Source organism: Somniosus microcephalus, chromosome 8 (genome assembly GCF_052327205.1).
Source record: "Somniosus microcephalus isolate GS21.2 chromosome 8, FLI_Smic_1.0, whole genome shotgun sequence".
Classification (NCBI taxonomy): domain Eukaryota; kingdom Metazoa; phylum Chordata; class Chondrichthyes; order Squaliformes; family Somniosidae; genus Somniosus; species Somniosus microcephalus.
In genome coordinates this window covers 55,196,767-55,214,882 of record NC_140994.1, presented here as the reverse complement: position 1 = coordinate 55,214,882, position 18,116 = coordinate 55,196,767, and the positions used below count along the sequence as shown (strand labels likewise).

Below are 18,116 nucleotides of genomic sequence, written 5' to 3'. Positions count from 1 at the left end.
TAGACTACGCCCACTAGTGACTTTTTCCCCTTATTATTCCTTATCTCCACCCAAACTGTTTCACTATCCTGATCCTTTGACCCAATATCATTACTCACTATTGCTGTGATTCCATCCTTTATTAACATAGCCACCCCACCTCCCTTTCCTTCCTGTCTGTCCTTCCAAATTGTCAAATACCCCTGGATGTTTAGTTCCCAGTCATGGTCACCTTGCAGCCATGTTTCTGTAATGGCCACCAGATCATACTCATGTGTAGTTATTTGTACCATCAACTCGTCTATTTTGTTACGAATGCTGCGTGCATTCAGATAAAGAACTTTTAAATATGTTTTGTGACAATTTATTCCTGCTTTTACCCCCTTTACTACTTTACCTTTATCTTTATACATTCTGTCCCTTCCTGACACGCTCTGGTTTTTAATTCCCCCACTGCTACCTTGCTCTATTGCCTTCTCCGCTGACATTTTTATTTTTTGCTCTCTTGAAACCTCCCCCCCACTAATTCGTTTAAAGCCCTCTCTACAGCCCTAGTTATTTGATTCACCAGGATTCTAATCCCAACACTGGCCAAGTGAAGTCCGTCCCAACGGAACAGCTCTCTCCTGTCCCAGTACTGGTGCCAGTGTCCCAAGAAGCAAAACCCATTTCTCCCACACCAGTCTTTGAGCCACGCATTTAACTCTCTGATTTTATTTACCCTAGCCGAATTTGCTCGTGGCTCAGGTAGTAATCCAGAGATTATTACCCTTGTGGTTCTGTTTTTTAATTTGGTCCCCAGCTGCTCATACTCCCTCAGCAGAACCTCTTTCCTTTTCCTATCTATGTCGTTGGTACCAACATGGACCACGACAACTGAATCCTCCCCCTCCCACTCCAAGTTTCTCTCCAGCCCAGAGGAAATGTCCTTAACCCTGGCACCGGGCAGGCAACACAGCCTTCGGGACTCTCGCTCTCGGCTGCAAAGAACCCTGTCTATCCCCCTAATGATACTATCCCCTACCACTACAATATTTCTTTTTACTCCCCCCACTTGAATGGCCCCCCGCTCCACAGTGCTGTGGCCAGGTTGCTCATCCTCCCTGCGGTCCCCGTTCCCGTCCCCACAGGGAGTAAGAGCCTCGAACCTGTTGGACAAGAGCAAGGGCTGCAGCTCCTCCAACACTACCTCCTGGATCCCCGTACCTGCCTCACTCATAGTCACACCCTCCTGTCCCTGACCACGGACTACATCTGAATTAGTTAATCTAATTGGTGTGACTACTTCCTGGAAGTCCAGGTAACTCTCCCCCTCCCTGATGTGTCGCAGTGTTTGAAGCTCGGACTCCAGCTAATCAACACGGAGCCGGAGTTCCTCGAGCAGCCAACACTTACTGCAAATGTGATCACTGTGAACATCAATGGTGTCCACCAGCTCCCACATATTGCAGCAGTAACACATCACCTGCTCTGCCATTCTATGTAATTAATTAAATTTATTATTATTATTTTTAAATACCCTCTGCCCCGATTCTAGATGATGAATATCACACTTCTATTTAATTGAACTTACCAACTTATAAAGGTTTAAAAGGGAAGGAAAAGTACTCACCAACCAGCCAATCACCTACCAGCTTGGCTGTGATGTCACTTTTGAATTCTGACCTCCCTTTGGAATGTTGCCTGTATATAATTCTGCTGCTGCTGATGGCCCACAGTCCGTCATGGATGCTCACTTTTGGGCTGCTAGGTCCAGCCATAGTGTGTCCCATTTAGCACAGTAGTAGTACCACATAACATGATGGAGGATGTCTTCACAAGGACTGTATGGTGGTCAGTTATGCCAATGCTGTCACATGGCTTTGACAGGTAGGTTGATGAGGATGAGGTGTAATAGGTTACTTCCTTGTGTTGGTCCGCTCACCACTAGATGTGAGCCCCATCTCTGGGACAGGACACACACAGGGATGGTAATAGAGGAGCCTGGGATGTTGACTGATGGATATGATTCTGTGAGTACAACTATACTCACAGGCTGTGGCTAATATTCCAGCAGCGGCTGTATTATCCCCCTCATTTCTAAATGTAAGGCTATGTCAGGGAAGGGCCTGTACAAGGGATATAATGGGGGAATGATAATGACCTGAATCTGGAATTATAGGTGGATTCTGGTCATTGCAGCTGGAGCACACTTTACAGTATATGCCTGCCTGGTGCCCAGGTGGGGAAAGGACAAGAAAATCAGCCCCTTTGAATGCAGCTGTGCAAGTGCTGAACTTAAGGGCATTTTGGGCAGATGTAGAAGAATTCAGATGAAAACCTTGCCCAGTATTCCTCACGTATCATTTGAAATGACAGCCTAAAAATTCTACCTGTGGAAAAATTTTCACTCCATTGATTGTTACATTATTTTATCAAATTGTGTTTTATTTCATTCCCATTTATCATTAAAGATGTGCATTTCACTCATATATTGAATATTTTTAAAGCATATATACTTTTCCTGGTCTATAGTCATTTGCGTTTATTGCCGGATTTTCCGACCCCCACAGGTGTGTACGAGGTGTGTACGCACCCGTAGGGGCCTCGCAAGTGCCAGTTTCAGACGTGCGAAGTGCATGCACAAAAACCCGGCACTTGCGATCTGTCAAGAATTCTCTTGACAGATCATCCGCCTGCCCAGGAAAAGTGCCTCTGCGGGTGGAGAGCTGCGCTTTTTGCACAACGTCCGCCCGTTGAAAGGCCATAGAATTCTTTCGCCTGGTAAAAGCAGGTGTATGGCCTGCTTTTGTCTGCTTAAGTGTGTTGAAAAATAGAAAAATTAAATTTGATAACTCATTTATAAATTAAAAATACTCTTCAAGAAGGTAAGTTTATTTTTAGCCCCATAAAAACATTAAAAAAAAATCAATATTAAAGGGGGAAAAATTCAGTATCGCCCCGTTTGGGGCACGATTATCGGCTGTGCGCAAAGTTTAGTGACTGGCGCTAATTATCGCCTCCAACTGCAAACTTGGCTTTTATCGCCCCCGGAGTTGATTGGAGCACTAAATCAGGCGCTACACACCTCTCTTAAGGCGCAAAGGCCGAGCAGTGAGGCGTTACCTCAGAGCGCTGGCGAAGCTCATGTGATGTCAGTCAGCAATGGAACACAGACACAATGGCGCCGGCCAGTTCTTAAAGGGGAGGGTCGATCTTGCTCTCCATCCACATCCTGCTCATTGCAGCCTTGAATCTCGGCCTGGAGAGACCTGTACATCAAATCTGCTGGAAAGAACAATGGAGAGACCCAGGGAAAGAGCTCAGAGTGCAGCCCCCACAATCTCTTCTAAATCAATACAAGGAAGGGCAAATCAAAATGAACCTGCAAAGTGCTGCTCAGTACCCAAAACTCCTTCACACAGTGTAGAATCTCTCCAGAAGTCTCTCTCTCTCTCTCTCACAATGCGTGGTGCAAAAATGTCACCAACAAAAAAAGGCAGGAAGCGGTCGCCTTTAAATAGCGCTCCCCCAGTCCCTTCCTGACTGCAAAACGTTCCCCTCAACCTGTCGTTGCTAGCGGCAGGCGGTAAGGCAGGGGGCGCCACTCAATATCTGGTCCGGGGTGCTACCGGGGCGTTGCACACTCAACTGACGTCATGATCTGCCGGCGCAGGAGATCGTGACGGTAGTGTTTAGCGCCACCGCAAAATGTCTAGTTAATTTCACAAGTGGCGCAAACATCGCCGCACAGGGGCGCTAGTTGTTTTGCGCCCCATTAGCGCCTTCCGGGAGGCGCAAACCAACTGAATTTTCCCTCCCAAATTTTTTTAAAATATTTAATTAAATGGAATTTTAATTAATTTTCATTACGTAATTTTTTTTTAATGCTTTAGTGTGTTTTTAATTGTGATCCCCATTCATACTTCTGACAGTTCTGTGTGTAGAGACCTGTCAAAAGTATGAAGAGGGATTCCCTTCTTTGATCGGTTCGCCTGGCCCACGTGATCCCAGGGGTGCTTGCGAACTGCCTGCACCCCTGGGATACCTGGGCCTCTGCCCATGCAGACCCAGAGAGGCCCAGGATCGCAAGCCTCAGGATCTATGGGACCAGCAGGTAGGTTTGTAGATTTTTTTCTGATCAGAGGCATCCGCCTGCAGGAAGCCTCCGATCGGAAATTCAGGGCCATTAAGTTTGTGTTTGGCATTTAAAGTTTTTGCGATGTCAGTTTGTGATATATTTCTCAGTTTATCCGTGGCCCAATATCAATTAACCAAGATACTGTCCTCATATCTCCACAGTTAATTCTTCCCTTCCTTCAGGTTAACAGGAACAGGGTGTCCATGTGGATTACAGGATCTCATAATAACTTTGGAGGAAGAAGAAAGGTTGGAGGAGGAGGAGGAAGAGGAGGAGCTGTCAGTTCATAAGTTCGATTAGATGAAGAACAAGTTAAATTCACCATCAGTGGCACATTCTACATGGAGAATAAATCTTTTACTGTATGATCAAGTAGCAGGATGGTATCTCTGATATGGAACCATAAAAGAGTGACCCTTCATTCCTTCATCCTGTACATCAGAAGCTTGAAATATATGGCTTTGATTCTTGCAGAGAATGTAGGTTACATTTCTTGAAATAGCTGATTAGATATTGGGATTGATAATATTTGAAGTAAGAAATATGAATATCTCTGTATTTGACCTGTCTAGTTCGCTACATCACCAAGAAGTCAATGGCTGTTTTTTTTCCAAACAGAAACACTTTGGCCTAGAAATTGGGTTTTGGCTTAGCCAGGGCTTTAGCGCCGGAAGTTAGTGCCGGCGCTAAGTCCCCCTGCGCGCGCCAAAAATTCAGCAGGGCCGCGCCCAAACGGCTGCCGGCGCTACTGAAGGGTCTTTGCGGCGGTAAATCGGCGCTAACTGCCGTTTCGCGCCGCAATTCCGGCGCTGCGGCACCCGATGCGGTGCGGCAGGCTCGGGAAGTGCAGGCCTCCTCCTTCCGTTAAGGAGGAGCTGCCTGCACCCGGCCGCGGCCCGCGCAAATCTGTCTAAAAATGAGCCCGGCACCTCGGACAAGTGCCGGGCTTGCATCTGTTCCGGGGCGTGGGGGGGAGAAGTCCGGGGAGGGAGCTGCGGGCAGGCGGCCGGCGGGAAAGCGGCCGGCCGCCGCGGGGCCTTTAATGCGCCGGCGCAAACTCATGCAAGACTCTGTTGCCAGAGTCTTAGTTGCGGCTGCCACGGGCGAGGCGGCCGCAACTGAATTTCGGCGCTAGGGCCCGTCGGCATGGCAACCGGGACGCTGCGCACACCGATGACGTCATCGGTGCCGGCGCAGCGCTACCGGTGCAACGCCGATTTAGGGCCCCAGGGAATTTTTAAACTGGCCATAACTCTGGCGCTAGTCCCTCTAGCGCCTCAAAAGCGGCGCTAAGGCAACTGAATTTCTAGGCCTTTATGTTACAAGAGCCTTTGCTGTCTCAGGCACTGCACCCAGTTCTCATAATTATTAGTGCAATCTTTTTGTACACAAAAGGTACAGAAAATTGTTCAGCCTGTACACCAAATGGTGCTGTTCTACGATCTATATCTAAGTTCACTGTTAGTTGATTCAGCATATCAATTCACTTTTCTTTTCAGCCAGATTTCTGATATATGTGAAAACTCATCACAATGTTTAAGAAACTCCAAATCAAACTGTGAAATCCACATATGTAGTTTCCATTCACTGGATAGGAAGTGCATACACCCTCCCAGTAACCACCTCGCCTAAACCAAAAGAACAATTACGTAATTTGACAAATGCCAATGATCAAGGACCCCCAAATGGGTGTAGGGGTACTGCTTGAGTTCACTCGTCTAAATCTGTGCAGTTTACCAGCACTGGTTAGGTTCTCATTGGCTGTCCAGCTGGGGCAAGCCTATTTATTAAAATGGACCAGTATGGATGAATTCCAGCCTCCAGGGACAAGTCAGGCTAGCCAGGTAACACCACCCTAGAATGCCATGAACCTGTCTGGCTCAGGCATGGGATGAGCACCACATAGGAGTGATTAGATTCTAATCTCTCATTGGCAGGCTTGGTATCTTGATCCCAGCAGAGCACACTTACCTTCACCTCAAGGAAGATCATCATTAGTTGGTCATTAGCATTTAGGTCCTCACTAGGCAGATGGCAGGATTCAGGAACTCTCTCAAAGCATGGACAGTGGTTCCACCAGTTGGAGTTATAGTGCTGCAGCAACAACTACTTGGGTCTGCAACCTAATCTACATAAGCACAAACCTGGATGGGAGCCTGGGTAGAAACGTGCTCCCATACTTAATCTCCAGAGAATGCTTTCCAATTCTCATCCCAAACTCGAGTTGTGTCTGCTGTCAAGGTGGTGAAAGGATCTACACAGAAGAGCTTGCCTTTTTTTCCCCAAAAGATCCATAAGGATGACACTGAGTTCGCAGGCTAGAAGTTGCAAACCATTTTGTGGGTAGAAGTAGTGCAACCTGGGTGGGGGGATTATGGGGCGGCCCCCGATTCTGGTGGGTTTCTTCAATTTCCTGGGGAGTTTGAAAAATTCTGACTAAGGGGCAGGCGCTTCTTCTGCCCACCTGTTCTCCGTCATGCCAACAGGTTAGAAGGTAGATGTGATGGGATATTAAGCAGAAATCCTGCCAGTTACACCCAGCAAATGGTCAATGAAAGTAAACCCACATGAAGCAGGCACACTTCGGCCGCAACTTGGGCTCACAATCCTGGAAAGATCAATTTCCATTGGGAATGCAACAAAGCTGCAATGGAAGAGCTGGCAGCAAAAAATATTTCTGCTAGACACCTTGTCCAGACTGCCCCCACACACTCCCCAATGGAGCAGCAAGGTACTGCTCCAGAATTCCAATGCCCAGTTGCATTGTAAATGCTGCAGGTGCCTATCCCTTTTATGCAGGTGACCCTGCCCCCGTGACTTAGGATAGGGATCATTGCTGAGCAGAAAGGCAGATGGAAGTCACTCCATGATGCGTCCAGTGGTGCAGCTCCTGGGCTAGAACTTCATGGCTTCTATATCAAGAGATGTATCAATCAGTGATAGACCTGCAGTACAAACTTCTTCACAACCCGTCACAGATACAGAATCTGTAGCAGTGACTTCATCGGTATAGGTAAAGAAAAGGTAAAGAATAACTTACTTTCTTAAAAGTAGACAAATTAAGTCAGCATTGTTTCATGCAAACCTTTCTCTTAAGAAAATGCTGTAAAAAGAACCCAGCCTGCAATTCAGCTACATTTATTCAGAAATTCTATAATTCATCTATATCTGTGATTCAATTTCTCCATGCACCTTTTTGATAGCAAAACTCATGCATTAAAAGTGTAATGTATTCACTTAACAAGCAGCTTCACATCAATGTTTCAAAATCAAATCAATCCACCTCGTTGCAAATATGCTATCTACAAAATGTGGAATCATTCTGCTCATCCACTCAAATACTATAATTTTTTAAAAAGTGATCCATGTATAAATAAACATTTCCCTGTTTTATTCTTAACCCTATCTTTCTTCTTTCAAGTATTTAGTTCATAACCGTGACTTAAGCAGGTGTATGCAGATGTTGATGTGATTAAAATTTAAATAATTCAAATGTCATTTCTTAGAGCGATCTCATTCTGTCTTGTGGATGTCTTTGATCTATGCATTATTTTTAAATAACATTTCAAGAAACATTAATTAATTACAATAAAGCTGTCTTGGAAAAGAAAAATAGTTCTGCTGCAGTTAATGTATCTTCCATTAAATGAAGGCTTAGGACCTGTTATGTATGCAAATAAAATGCATATCTCCCACTTTGATCTGCTTATTTTCATATGAAAGCATGAATATCGACATGAAGAATCAGCTGGAATTAAAGGATTGGATGTACATTGCTCATTTAGCTTTGGATAGCATCTGGAGCTGCATTCTACAATACATGGGGGAGAAATTGGGTACCTTTGCGCCTCCCGTTATCTTCGCCGGGGGAGGGGTGATAATGGGGCGCTGACTGCTTACTGCCTGGGCGTGGCGAGAATATCGCCTCCCGCTAAATTCAGCAGGAGGTTTGCGGGGGCGGTATGACGTTGCGTCCCGATCTCCTTCGCCCGGAGATCGTGATGTCATTGCCGTGCGCATCGCCCCGGACCTGAACTTCAGTTTTGCCCCCAGCAGCATCGCCGGGCAATGACACTGGCAGCTGCAGGAGGCGTTCATCGGGAGGCCGGGCGCTGTGGGGCCGAGGTAGGGAAAAAAATAATTAAATGCTCGTTTTCTGTTTTTTTCTCTCTCTTTCCCCGGCGCTCGATCAGCCCGGCACTCTGCTGCAATACATTGGGCTGATTGGGCTGGATTGCGGCTGCTGTCGGGGACCAGGTAAGTTTTCCCCTTGCAGAGCCTGCAGCGATGGCCCTTCCCTTTAAGGGAGGGAAGGAGCCTTCCAACGTGGCAGCGCTGCACGGCACATTGTGCGGCACTGCACACCTACCGCCCCGCCTGCTGCCTGTTGCACTCCAGGAAGGAAGTGGAGCGCTTGATTTAGTGCTCCACGTCCTTCCTGGAGTGCAAAACCAAACTTTTTGGAAGTTGAGGAACATTAGCGCCTGGCACTCATTTTTTCAACTTTTAAAACTTGGCTCCCCAAAAGGAGCTATAATGAATTTCTCCCCCAATGAATTGGTGGAGTTGAGTTCCAGTGAGATCGTCCAACCCTATTTAATTTCTTTCATGTAAGCATTACTAAATCAATAAATTAAACTGCTTCACAAATGGAACAGATATTGCCAAATGCCATCTGCAATGGTTTCTGTTCTTCATTTTTAGATACAAAAGATTACAGATGGCATTTTGGAAATGAAAAGTTATTTTTACTGGATTTGACCATTCGCATTTGAAGCTCTCATAATTTTAATTTGTATTATTAATGTGCTTTGTTAGTTTGTGGTTTAAGAAATGATTAGCAGTCTGGTTATATACATGTTATCACCACAGTGAAAACATTGCACTGCAACAACTGTTCTGATCTTCCTGTTGAAACAGCAAAATGCTTTTTAACGGTTATGTCTGCTATTGTAATCATTGCAGTGCAGTACAATCAATACAATCTTCACAGCTACACGTCAGATTGTCATTATTGTTGTTAACTACGTACGTTAGTATCACCAACAAATCTAGACATTATCATTGTTACTTCGTAGATTAGAGCAAAATAAAAACATACCTGTCTGTTCATGAACACGTAAATGACTGGATTATAAACTGTTGCGGTTTTTGAGAAAAACGCTGGTACTGCTGCCAGCCGTGGATCTAACTTGATGGTTGGACAAGCAGTCACAGTTATGGAGAAAGCTGCATACGGGGACCAGCAGAAAAGAAATGCCAATATCATGACAATTACCGTCCTGGTGACTTGCTTTTCAGGCTTCCTTGCAACTCCCAGCCTCCCTTGAGTATTTGCCACCTATGGCAAAAACAAAAAGTCAGCTGCTTTATACAGGAAGTGTACTCTTGCATCATAATGATCTGCTTTTTTTTGTAATACAAATTGATATGCCAAACAATTCTCAAAGCGTCTGGTAGCTTTTTGATTTATATAAATGTACACAATTGCAGCTTACAAATATTTGCTTTCTCCTTTTCAATATAAATATGAACTATTCTGAATACTGAGTTAAAAAAATGTAGCTGTGGAAAGGCTGCATATGTACAAAGTGTAACTGCCTATAAAACCCATCTCACTGTGTCACATAGGCCCTGAAATTGTGGTGTGTATGACTTTGAAATGCCCTGCAAGTTCGCAAAATCCAGAACTTGCGTGTACATTGACAGGCCATCCGCGGGGATCACGAGAAAGCAATCGCTGGCGCAGAGTTGGGCTATTTGCTCAGCGCCTGGCCAGTGATTCTGCATGGATGTCTTACGGTTGATGCAAATGGGTACAGGGCCTGTTTACATCTGCGTAAGGGGATATCTAAGGTTTTATTTAAACATTTCCATTTCTTAAATTATGCACATAAACTGCATTAAATGAATGTATGCAAATATTGGCCCTGATTACACTTTTAAAATGATCAAAAATTACATTTTTAGTGAGGTTGGTGGAATGAAAGTAACTATGAATAAAATTCCAATTCTGTACGTTATATAATTATCAAATTTGGGGATTCCATTGCCTATCATTAGGGGATTCCCTTCATAAATGATTGAAATGGAAACCTGCTTAGTGATTGGAGGATTGGGCCCACATGATCCTTGGTACGCTTCTGCACCGCCTGCGTCCCTGGGATCCGTGGGCCATTACTCTGCCCTCTGCCTCGAGGCTTGAGACCGCAACGTTTCGCAGCCTGGCCTCCAGCAGGTACTTTCGCAATTTTTTCGTGGGTCGGAGGCGTACTCTGGAGGCAGGACTCCGACTGCAATTTTTGGCCTGTCGTGTAGGTGAGGTCAGAACTCGACTTTACACTCAAGCTTTAGATTGCTGCCAGAGTTAAGCTAAATAGTACAAAAGGAGCTTGACTTCCAAGTGCCCAATGAGAAGGTTTAAGTTATACTCTATGTTTGACAGCTTTTAGAAATAAGTGGTTCAAGAGCAATATTAAGCCAATATTCCAAACCAGTTGGTAATAGTGAAAAGCTGGAAAACTAATATGAGCGACATTGATTAAGAACAATTTTTTATTGGGAAAATAAACTTCCCTAATAAAATTAACATTCTTTAAGATGCAGTTCATGGTTAAATCAGAGAATAGAATAATCTGTGAACTGTAATTTACCTTCCTTAGTTTCCTCATCAGTTTTCCATAGGATACAAATATAACCAATAAAGGCATAATGAAGCAAGTTGTAAAAAATGCAATAATGTAGGTGCGATCATTGAATTCTCCGGAATACCTGCAAGAAATTTAGCACAGTTACATACAATACCAAACACCTTACTACCCACAATCAACACATTTCTGAACCTATAAATATAAAATGCATGACTTTAAGAATTGGAGATAGTGTAGCAGCTCAATGAACTACTCAGCATTTTTTAGTGCTAGAACAAGTTTTTCTTCATCGAAGTTTGGAAAAATGTGCAATGTAATGCATATTTTATCATTGCTCAATTTTGAAAACCAGTGTTATTTATATGTAATGCTATTTTAATAAATAGTTGTCTTATTCAATAGAAAGGACATGACATCACATTCTAGTTACAGGAAAACTCATTGAAGAGAATATTCAGCACAACCCTCACATCACACATTAGTCTAACTAGTATTGTCCTTAACAGCAACTAAACCAATCCACAATAAAATTAAGGGGAAGATTTCTTCTGTGCACTCGGCACATAGCATTTTTTCCATTATTGTCCACAATTAAAACTTTAATTTTACCCATCATACCAAGTTAGTGTTTAACTAATGCTTTTAATAATAAATAGCAAACATTTAGGTCGGAATTTTAATTGGAAGGCAGGTTGGGGGCGGGGTGGGGAGGTCCCTGAGGCAGTCGGGAAACCTGGGAGAACGGGTTTCCCGCAGGCTCTGCCGAATTTAATGGCAGGGCCTGATTTGCATTTTAAACCCATTTCCCACCTGCAGCCAGCCAGATGGAGAGACTGGCCAGCTGTGGGCGGGTGTGCCTGCGGCACTAGGCCGCAGAGAGGAGGGAGAAAAGGATAGGGTGGAGGCCAGAGGAGGTTCGGGGGGGGAGAAGAGGGAGAGAACAGCGTGGGCTGGAAGAGGATCGGGGGGGGAAGGGGAGAGAGAGAACATCGGGGGCTGGAGGGAGGATCGGGCGGGGCGGGGGGGGAGGGGGAGGGAGAGAACTTCAGCGACCAGAGGAGGATCGGGAGGGGGAGAGCCGGTGAGGATCGAGGGGGAGGGAGGGAACATCGGGGACCGGCAACAAGGGATTGTGGGGGTAGGGAGGGAGATAACATTGGGGGCCGGAGGAGTATCAGAGTGGGGGGGAGGGAGAGAACATTGGGGGCTGGCCTGAAGATCATCGGTGGGGGTGGGGGAGACTGGGAAGGTGATCGGAGGCCTTGTGTGGGCGATCGGATGTCTGGGGAAGGCGATCGGAGGCCTCGTGGGGTGGGAACTGTTGTGTATGTACCTTTAAGGGGAGAACTACTTTTTACAGCTCCTGTATGCTGTAGTACCGGCAGTGACCACACCTGTATATAAACCCTGAGTAGGGATCTGTACTGTTAGTTTTTAGAGTAACCCTCATCCAGTAAACACCTGTTGATTGTTCCTCTGCAGTCTCTGTCTATTTATTGAGGACACCATACATCAAGATTCACGGATTTAACATTGGCGACGAGTGGATTCAAACCTACCTGCAACTCTGCATCACCTCCCAGGGATTCGCTCCTGGAGAGCAGTGAAAGGGGAAGGCCGAGTCCAGAAGTGCGGGCGTCGACCATCCAGAGAGGAGTTGAACATCGCAGAGGAGGCTGTGGAGAGCTGGGCTTGGTTCACCAGTCGCGACGATCCAGCGCAGCGGGCTGGCAGCAGGTATGGCGCAGACCCTTCCCGGACAGCGGCGGCTGGAGCCGACCGACGGCACAGAAAAAGGCCGAGCAGCGTCGACGGGGTAAGAGAGAGGGTAAAGCGCACAGGGCGCAGCCGGGGTTGAAGACCGAGCGGCGTCAACGAGAGAGGGTAAAGCACACAGCGCGCAGCCGGGGTTCAGGACCGAGCGGCGTCAATGAGAGAGGCGCGCAGGAAAATGTGCAGAGCGCAGCCAGTGTTCAAGGGCCGAGCAGCGTCCACGGAGAAGAAGGGGGACACCATTTTTTTTAGCCGCAGCGGAGAAGGGAGAGCGCGGGAAGAAAGGAAAGCGCGGGAGACGCCATTTTGACCCAGCGGAGAAGAAGGGGGCGTGTGGGAGACACCATTTTAGCCAGTCTAACCACACCCAGGGATGCCGAAGAGTGGCGGTGTCACAGCGTTCGACAATGAAGTCGAAGATTGGGCGACATATGTAGAACGCATAGAAGTGTACTGCAAGGCGAATGAAGTGCCAGATGCCAGGAAAGCACTGGTATTGTTGAATTCCATGGGTGCAAAAACGTATGGCTTACTGCGAAACCTAGTAACCCCAGAGAAGCCAGTGGAAAAGGATTTTGAAAGCATAGTGGCAATCCTACAGGACCACTTAAACCCCACACCGCTGCTGATAGCAGAAAGATTTACGTTTCACAAAAGGAACCAGCATAAAGACGAAAGTAATGCTGAGTATTTAACGGAACTGCACAAGCTATCGAAACACTGCCAGTTTGGAACGGGACTAGCAGATACTTTAAGGGACAAGTTTGTGTGTGGGCTTCAAAGTGAAGGAACCCAGAAACGGCTTCTATCAGAAAAGGATCTTACGCTGGACAAGGCATTCAGCATGGCAGTATCACACGAAGCAGCAGCACGGGGTGCGGCTGAGATACAACGGAGACCGCAAGAATATGGCACAAATGAAATGGCATATGGAACAGTGAAGTGCTATCACTGCGGCAGAACAACACACGACCATAAGGATTGCTGGTTCAAGGACCAAGTGTGCAGACAGTGTGGAAAAGTAGGACACATAGCAAGGGTCTGCAGGTCGGAAAAGAAAACCAGCAGCAAGAAATCTCCACAGGAGAAGTACAAGAAGGTACATAAGGTGATGGTGAGTAGTTCAGACAAACAGAAAAGGGATACAGACTCCGGAAGCAAGGAGCTGGGTTGTCTGAAACTACATAATGTGATCAAAACGGAGGATCACCAAACTATCTGGGGTCACGCTCAAGATAGCCGGAGTCCAAGTGAAAATGGAATTGGACACAGGATCAGCCCTAACAGTCATAAACCGAAGGGACTACAAGCGGCTATTCTCACATATACCCTTGAGAGATACAGAGATCGTCTTGAAGACGTACACGGGGCAAAAAGTCTACCCCAAAGGAAAAATAAGGGCGAACATTATATATAACGGCAAGGAAACACCAAAAATGGACCTATATGTATTGCCAGAGGGAGGACCACCACTACTAGGACGTGAATGGATCCGGAAGATACAGCTAGGTTGGCATTCCATACAAGCACTGACTGTAGATGTCAAAAAGGATGACGACATCACACCTGGACGACTGTCAAAAATGCTAACTGACGCACAAGAAGTGTTCCAGGAGGAACTCGGAACACTAAAAGGCATAACAGCAACGATCAAAATAGAGGAAAACACAAGCCCAAAGTTTTTTAAGGCCAGACCGGTGCCTTATGCGATCTGCCCAGCCGTCGAAGCAGAGCTGGAAGGTTTGGAACGTTCAGGAGTACTGTCCAAAGTGGACTGGAGCGAGTGGGCTACACCCATCATTCCTGTAATGAAGAGGTCATTGAGTAATACGCCTGGGGAACCAAAGGAGGTTCGCATCTGTGGGGACTTTAAGGTGACAGTGAACCCAGTCCTTCACACAGTACAATATCCGCTTCCGCGGATTGAAGATATTTTCGCCTCGCTATCTGGAGGGAAACACTTCACTAAGATTGATCTGGCCCAGGCGTACCTGCAAATGGAGGTAGAAGAAGCCTCAAAACAGTACCTCACGATCAACACTCATAAAGGTCTCTACCAATACAACTGGCTGGTGTTCGGGGTAGCATCAGCTCCGGCTATTTGGCAGCGGGCAATGGATCAAGCCCTGCAAGGGATTCCAGGGACCCAGTGTTATTTGGATGACATCCTGGTCACGGGCAAAAATGACAGCGATCACCTCGCCAACCTGGAGCAGGTGCTCACTAGATTGAAGGAATATGGGCTCCGAGCTAATTGCCACAAATGTGAGTTTTTCCAGAAGCAGATCTCGTATTGTGGCCACATTATTGATGAAGAGGGGTTACATAAGTCCCCTGAAAAGATTGAGGCAGTAGTCAAGGCTCCAGCACCGGAAAATGTGTCACAACTGAGGTCGTTCCTCGGGCTGGTGAACTACTACCATAAGTTCTTGCCAAATTTGTCTACCGTACTACACCCACTGAACACCCTACTGCAAACGGGGGTACCATGGAAGTGGAATGACGAATGTAAATGAGCTTTCCAGAAGAGCAAAGAATTGATCACATCAAAAGAGGTATTGGCTCATTTCAACCCAGCACGACCAATTAGGTTGGCGTGTGATGCATCACCCTATGGCATTGGAGTGGTGCTGGCGCATAAATTCTTGGACGGCTCAGAGAGGCCAATAGCCTTTGCGTCATGATCACTAACCTCAGCCGAGCGTAACTATGCCCAGATTGACAGGGAGGCCCTCAGCCTAGTGTGGGGAGTGAAAAAGTTCAACCACTATCTGCACGGGCAGAAGTTCACCTTGCTGACTGACCACCAACCACTTGTCTCCATCTTTAATCCAAAGAAGGGCGTTCCGGTGATGACTGTGCAACGGCTACAAAGATGGTCCCTTTTTCTAGGGGCGAACCAATATGAAATCGAGTATAAGGGCACGAAACAGCATGGAAACGCTGATGGGCTATCACGCCTGCCACTGCCTACTGCGGAGATAGCACCAGCAGTGGACCCTGTCGAAATATTTCACTCGACTATAATTGAACGCTTGCCTGTAACTAACGCTGATATAGAGAAGGAGACCCGAAATGACCTGACACTGTCTCGGGTATATGACTTGACGGTGAAGGGATGGCCAACACATGGCGACTCACTGTTGCCAGCATTCTCATCCAGAAGAGAATAGCTGTCAGTATGCCAGGGGACCTTGATGTGTGGATCCCGAGTGGTAATTCCACCCAAGTTAAGGGAGAGAGTGCTCAATGAGCTTCACGAAGGCCATCTGGGAGGGGTGAAAATGAAAAGCCTTGCTAGGGCTTATGTGTGGTGGCCGGGGATCGATCAGCAAATCGAGGACCTGACAAAGAGCTGCTCAGGATGCCAGAAGGTCCAAAATGCACCACCACATGCCCCTCTACACCCATGGGAGTGGCCTTCATCTCCATGGCAACGGGTGCATATTGATTTTGCTGGTCCATTCATGGACTCAATGTTTTTAATAGCCGTGGATGCGCACTCGAAATGGCCTGAGGTGATCAAAATGTCCTCCACTACCACGGAGAAAACTATTGCAGTCTTACGGACCATATTTGCCAGGAACGGCTTGCCAGAGCAGATTTGCTCTGATAACGGACCACAGTTTGTGTCCGAGGAGTTTCGAAGATTTATGAAGAGGAATGGGGTAAAGCATTACACATCCGCCCCATATCATCCAGCCACAAATGGATTGGCTGAGAGGTTCGTACAAACCTTTAAGAAAACAGTAAGGGCCATGTGCGATGACGACATTCCACTGCAGCACAAGGTGGACAATTTCCTGTTAGCCTACAGAAATGCGACACATGCAGTCACCAACCAGACCCCGGCCATGATGTTCTTTAACCGAAGGTTGAGATCTCGTATGGATTTGCTCAGACCAAATGTACGAAGAGATGTTGAGAATAAGCAATTCCAGCACATCAATGAGAAGCCGACAAGGAGCTTCAATGTAGGGCAACCAGTCTTGGCCCGCGACTACCGAACAGAGAAATGGCAACCAGGAACGATATGCACAAGGCAGGGGCCACTAATGTACACAGTGGATGTTGGGGAGAACATTGTGAGACGCCATGTTGACCAGATCCTAGAGTCACAGGAACGAGTCAACCCCATGTCTCGCATACCTGGTGATGAACCCGACATACAGGTAGCATCTACCCCAGAAACAGTAGCATCGGAAGCTGATGAACCAACCGACGACAGGGGGCCAGAATCGCCTCCGCACCAAGAGCAAGACACTCAGGAAAGGCGCTATCCAGAAAGGATCAGGAAGCCGCCCCAAGACTGAATTTATAAATGGACTATTTTCAGTTAATGTTGCATGTTCCTGGGACTAGGGACAGGGTCACTGGCAAGGCTTGGAAGCTAAGCTGGAGCAAGGCCTGGTTAGTATCTTGGAGGGGTGACCATCAGGGAAGACCAGGTGCAGAAGGTCACGGGAGGAGGGGTGGTTGGTGAGAAGGTCACGGAAGGAGCCCCGAGGAGGGGCGGTTGGTGAGAAGGTCACGGAAGGAGCCCCGAGGAGGGGCGGTTGGTGAGAAGGTCATGGAAGGAGCCCTGGGAGGGGCGGCTGGTGAGCAGGCCCGGGCGTTGGGCTGAAGATTGTCGGAATGGTGGAAATGGAATGGCGGCGCGCACAGACGCAGCGGCTTTGCTTCTCCCAGGACGGTGCTATTTACGTTTAATGTTAATGTTATTTGTACTGGACTCATGGGAGCTTGCAAGATCACATTTCGTTGTTCATGTACTTGTGCATTGTACAATGACAATAAAGTTTTATTATTATTATTATTATGTTAAAAGTGTTAACTGTTAAATGAATGTTATGGTATTGTTAATCTAAAAGGGGAGGAATTGTTGTGTATGTACCTTTAAGGGGAGAACGACTTTTTACAGCTCCTGTTTACTGCAGTACCGGCAGTGACCACAGCTGTATATAAACCCTGAGTAGGGATCTGTACTGTTCGTTTTTAGAGTAACCCTCATCCAGTAAACACCTGTTGATTGTTCCTCTGCAGTCTCTATTTATTGAGGACACCATACATCAAGATTCACGGATTTAGCAGGAACGGAGGCCTCTTGGATGGGGGAGGGGATCAGAAACCTCATGGGGGGGATCAGAGGCCTCGTGGGGGGGATCTCAGAGGCCTCGTGGAGGGTCTCCAATTGCAGGGGGTGGATAAGGCAGGGACGCTGGATCCAGGAGGTAAGTGTAAAGGCACTTACCTCCTGGATCCAACAGTCCTCGCCTTTCATTAGCTGCTGGGTCTCCCGAGGCCTGCAAAACCCGACCAGCTAAATTTGAAATGCTCGTTAAATCTGAGGTACACCAGTTTCATTATAATATTTAAATAGGCGACCTGCCTCCTGGGAGCGGGTTGGCTGCCTGCCCCCATCCCACCTCCATTAAAACCTGAAGTGGGCGGGGGTTGGAGGAGGGGGTCTGGTCGAGATTCAGTTTTTTAACAATTTAACTGCCCACCCAACACCATCACACCCATTTTTTGGGGGTTAAAATTTCCCCCTTAAAGCTGTTCCATGCTTTGAAAATTCAGCCATGTTAAAAGAA

At 46.8% G+C, this 18,116-nt stretch overlaps 1 protein-coding gene across 1 annotated transcript in view; it reads right to left on the bottom strand.

Moving 5' to 3' along the window:
- The window catches only part of valopa (vertebrate ancient long opsin a), a 107,258-nt gene that overhangs the window by 44,646 nt on the left and 44,496 nt on the right, over nucleotides 1-18,116 (bottom strand). The window contains exons 3-4 of the mRNA XM_085994741.1: nucleotides 10,753-10,870; nucleotides 9,201-9,440 (exon numbers count right to left, since the gene is read on the bottom strand). Of these exons, the coding sequence (XP_085850867.1) occupies nucleotides 9,201-9,440; nucleotides 10,753-10,870 (358 nt within the window). The remainder of the gene's footprint in view (nucleotides 1-9,200; nucleotides 9,441-10,752; nucleotides 10,871-18,116) is intronic.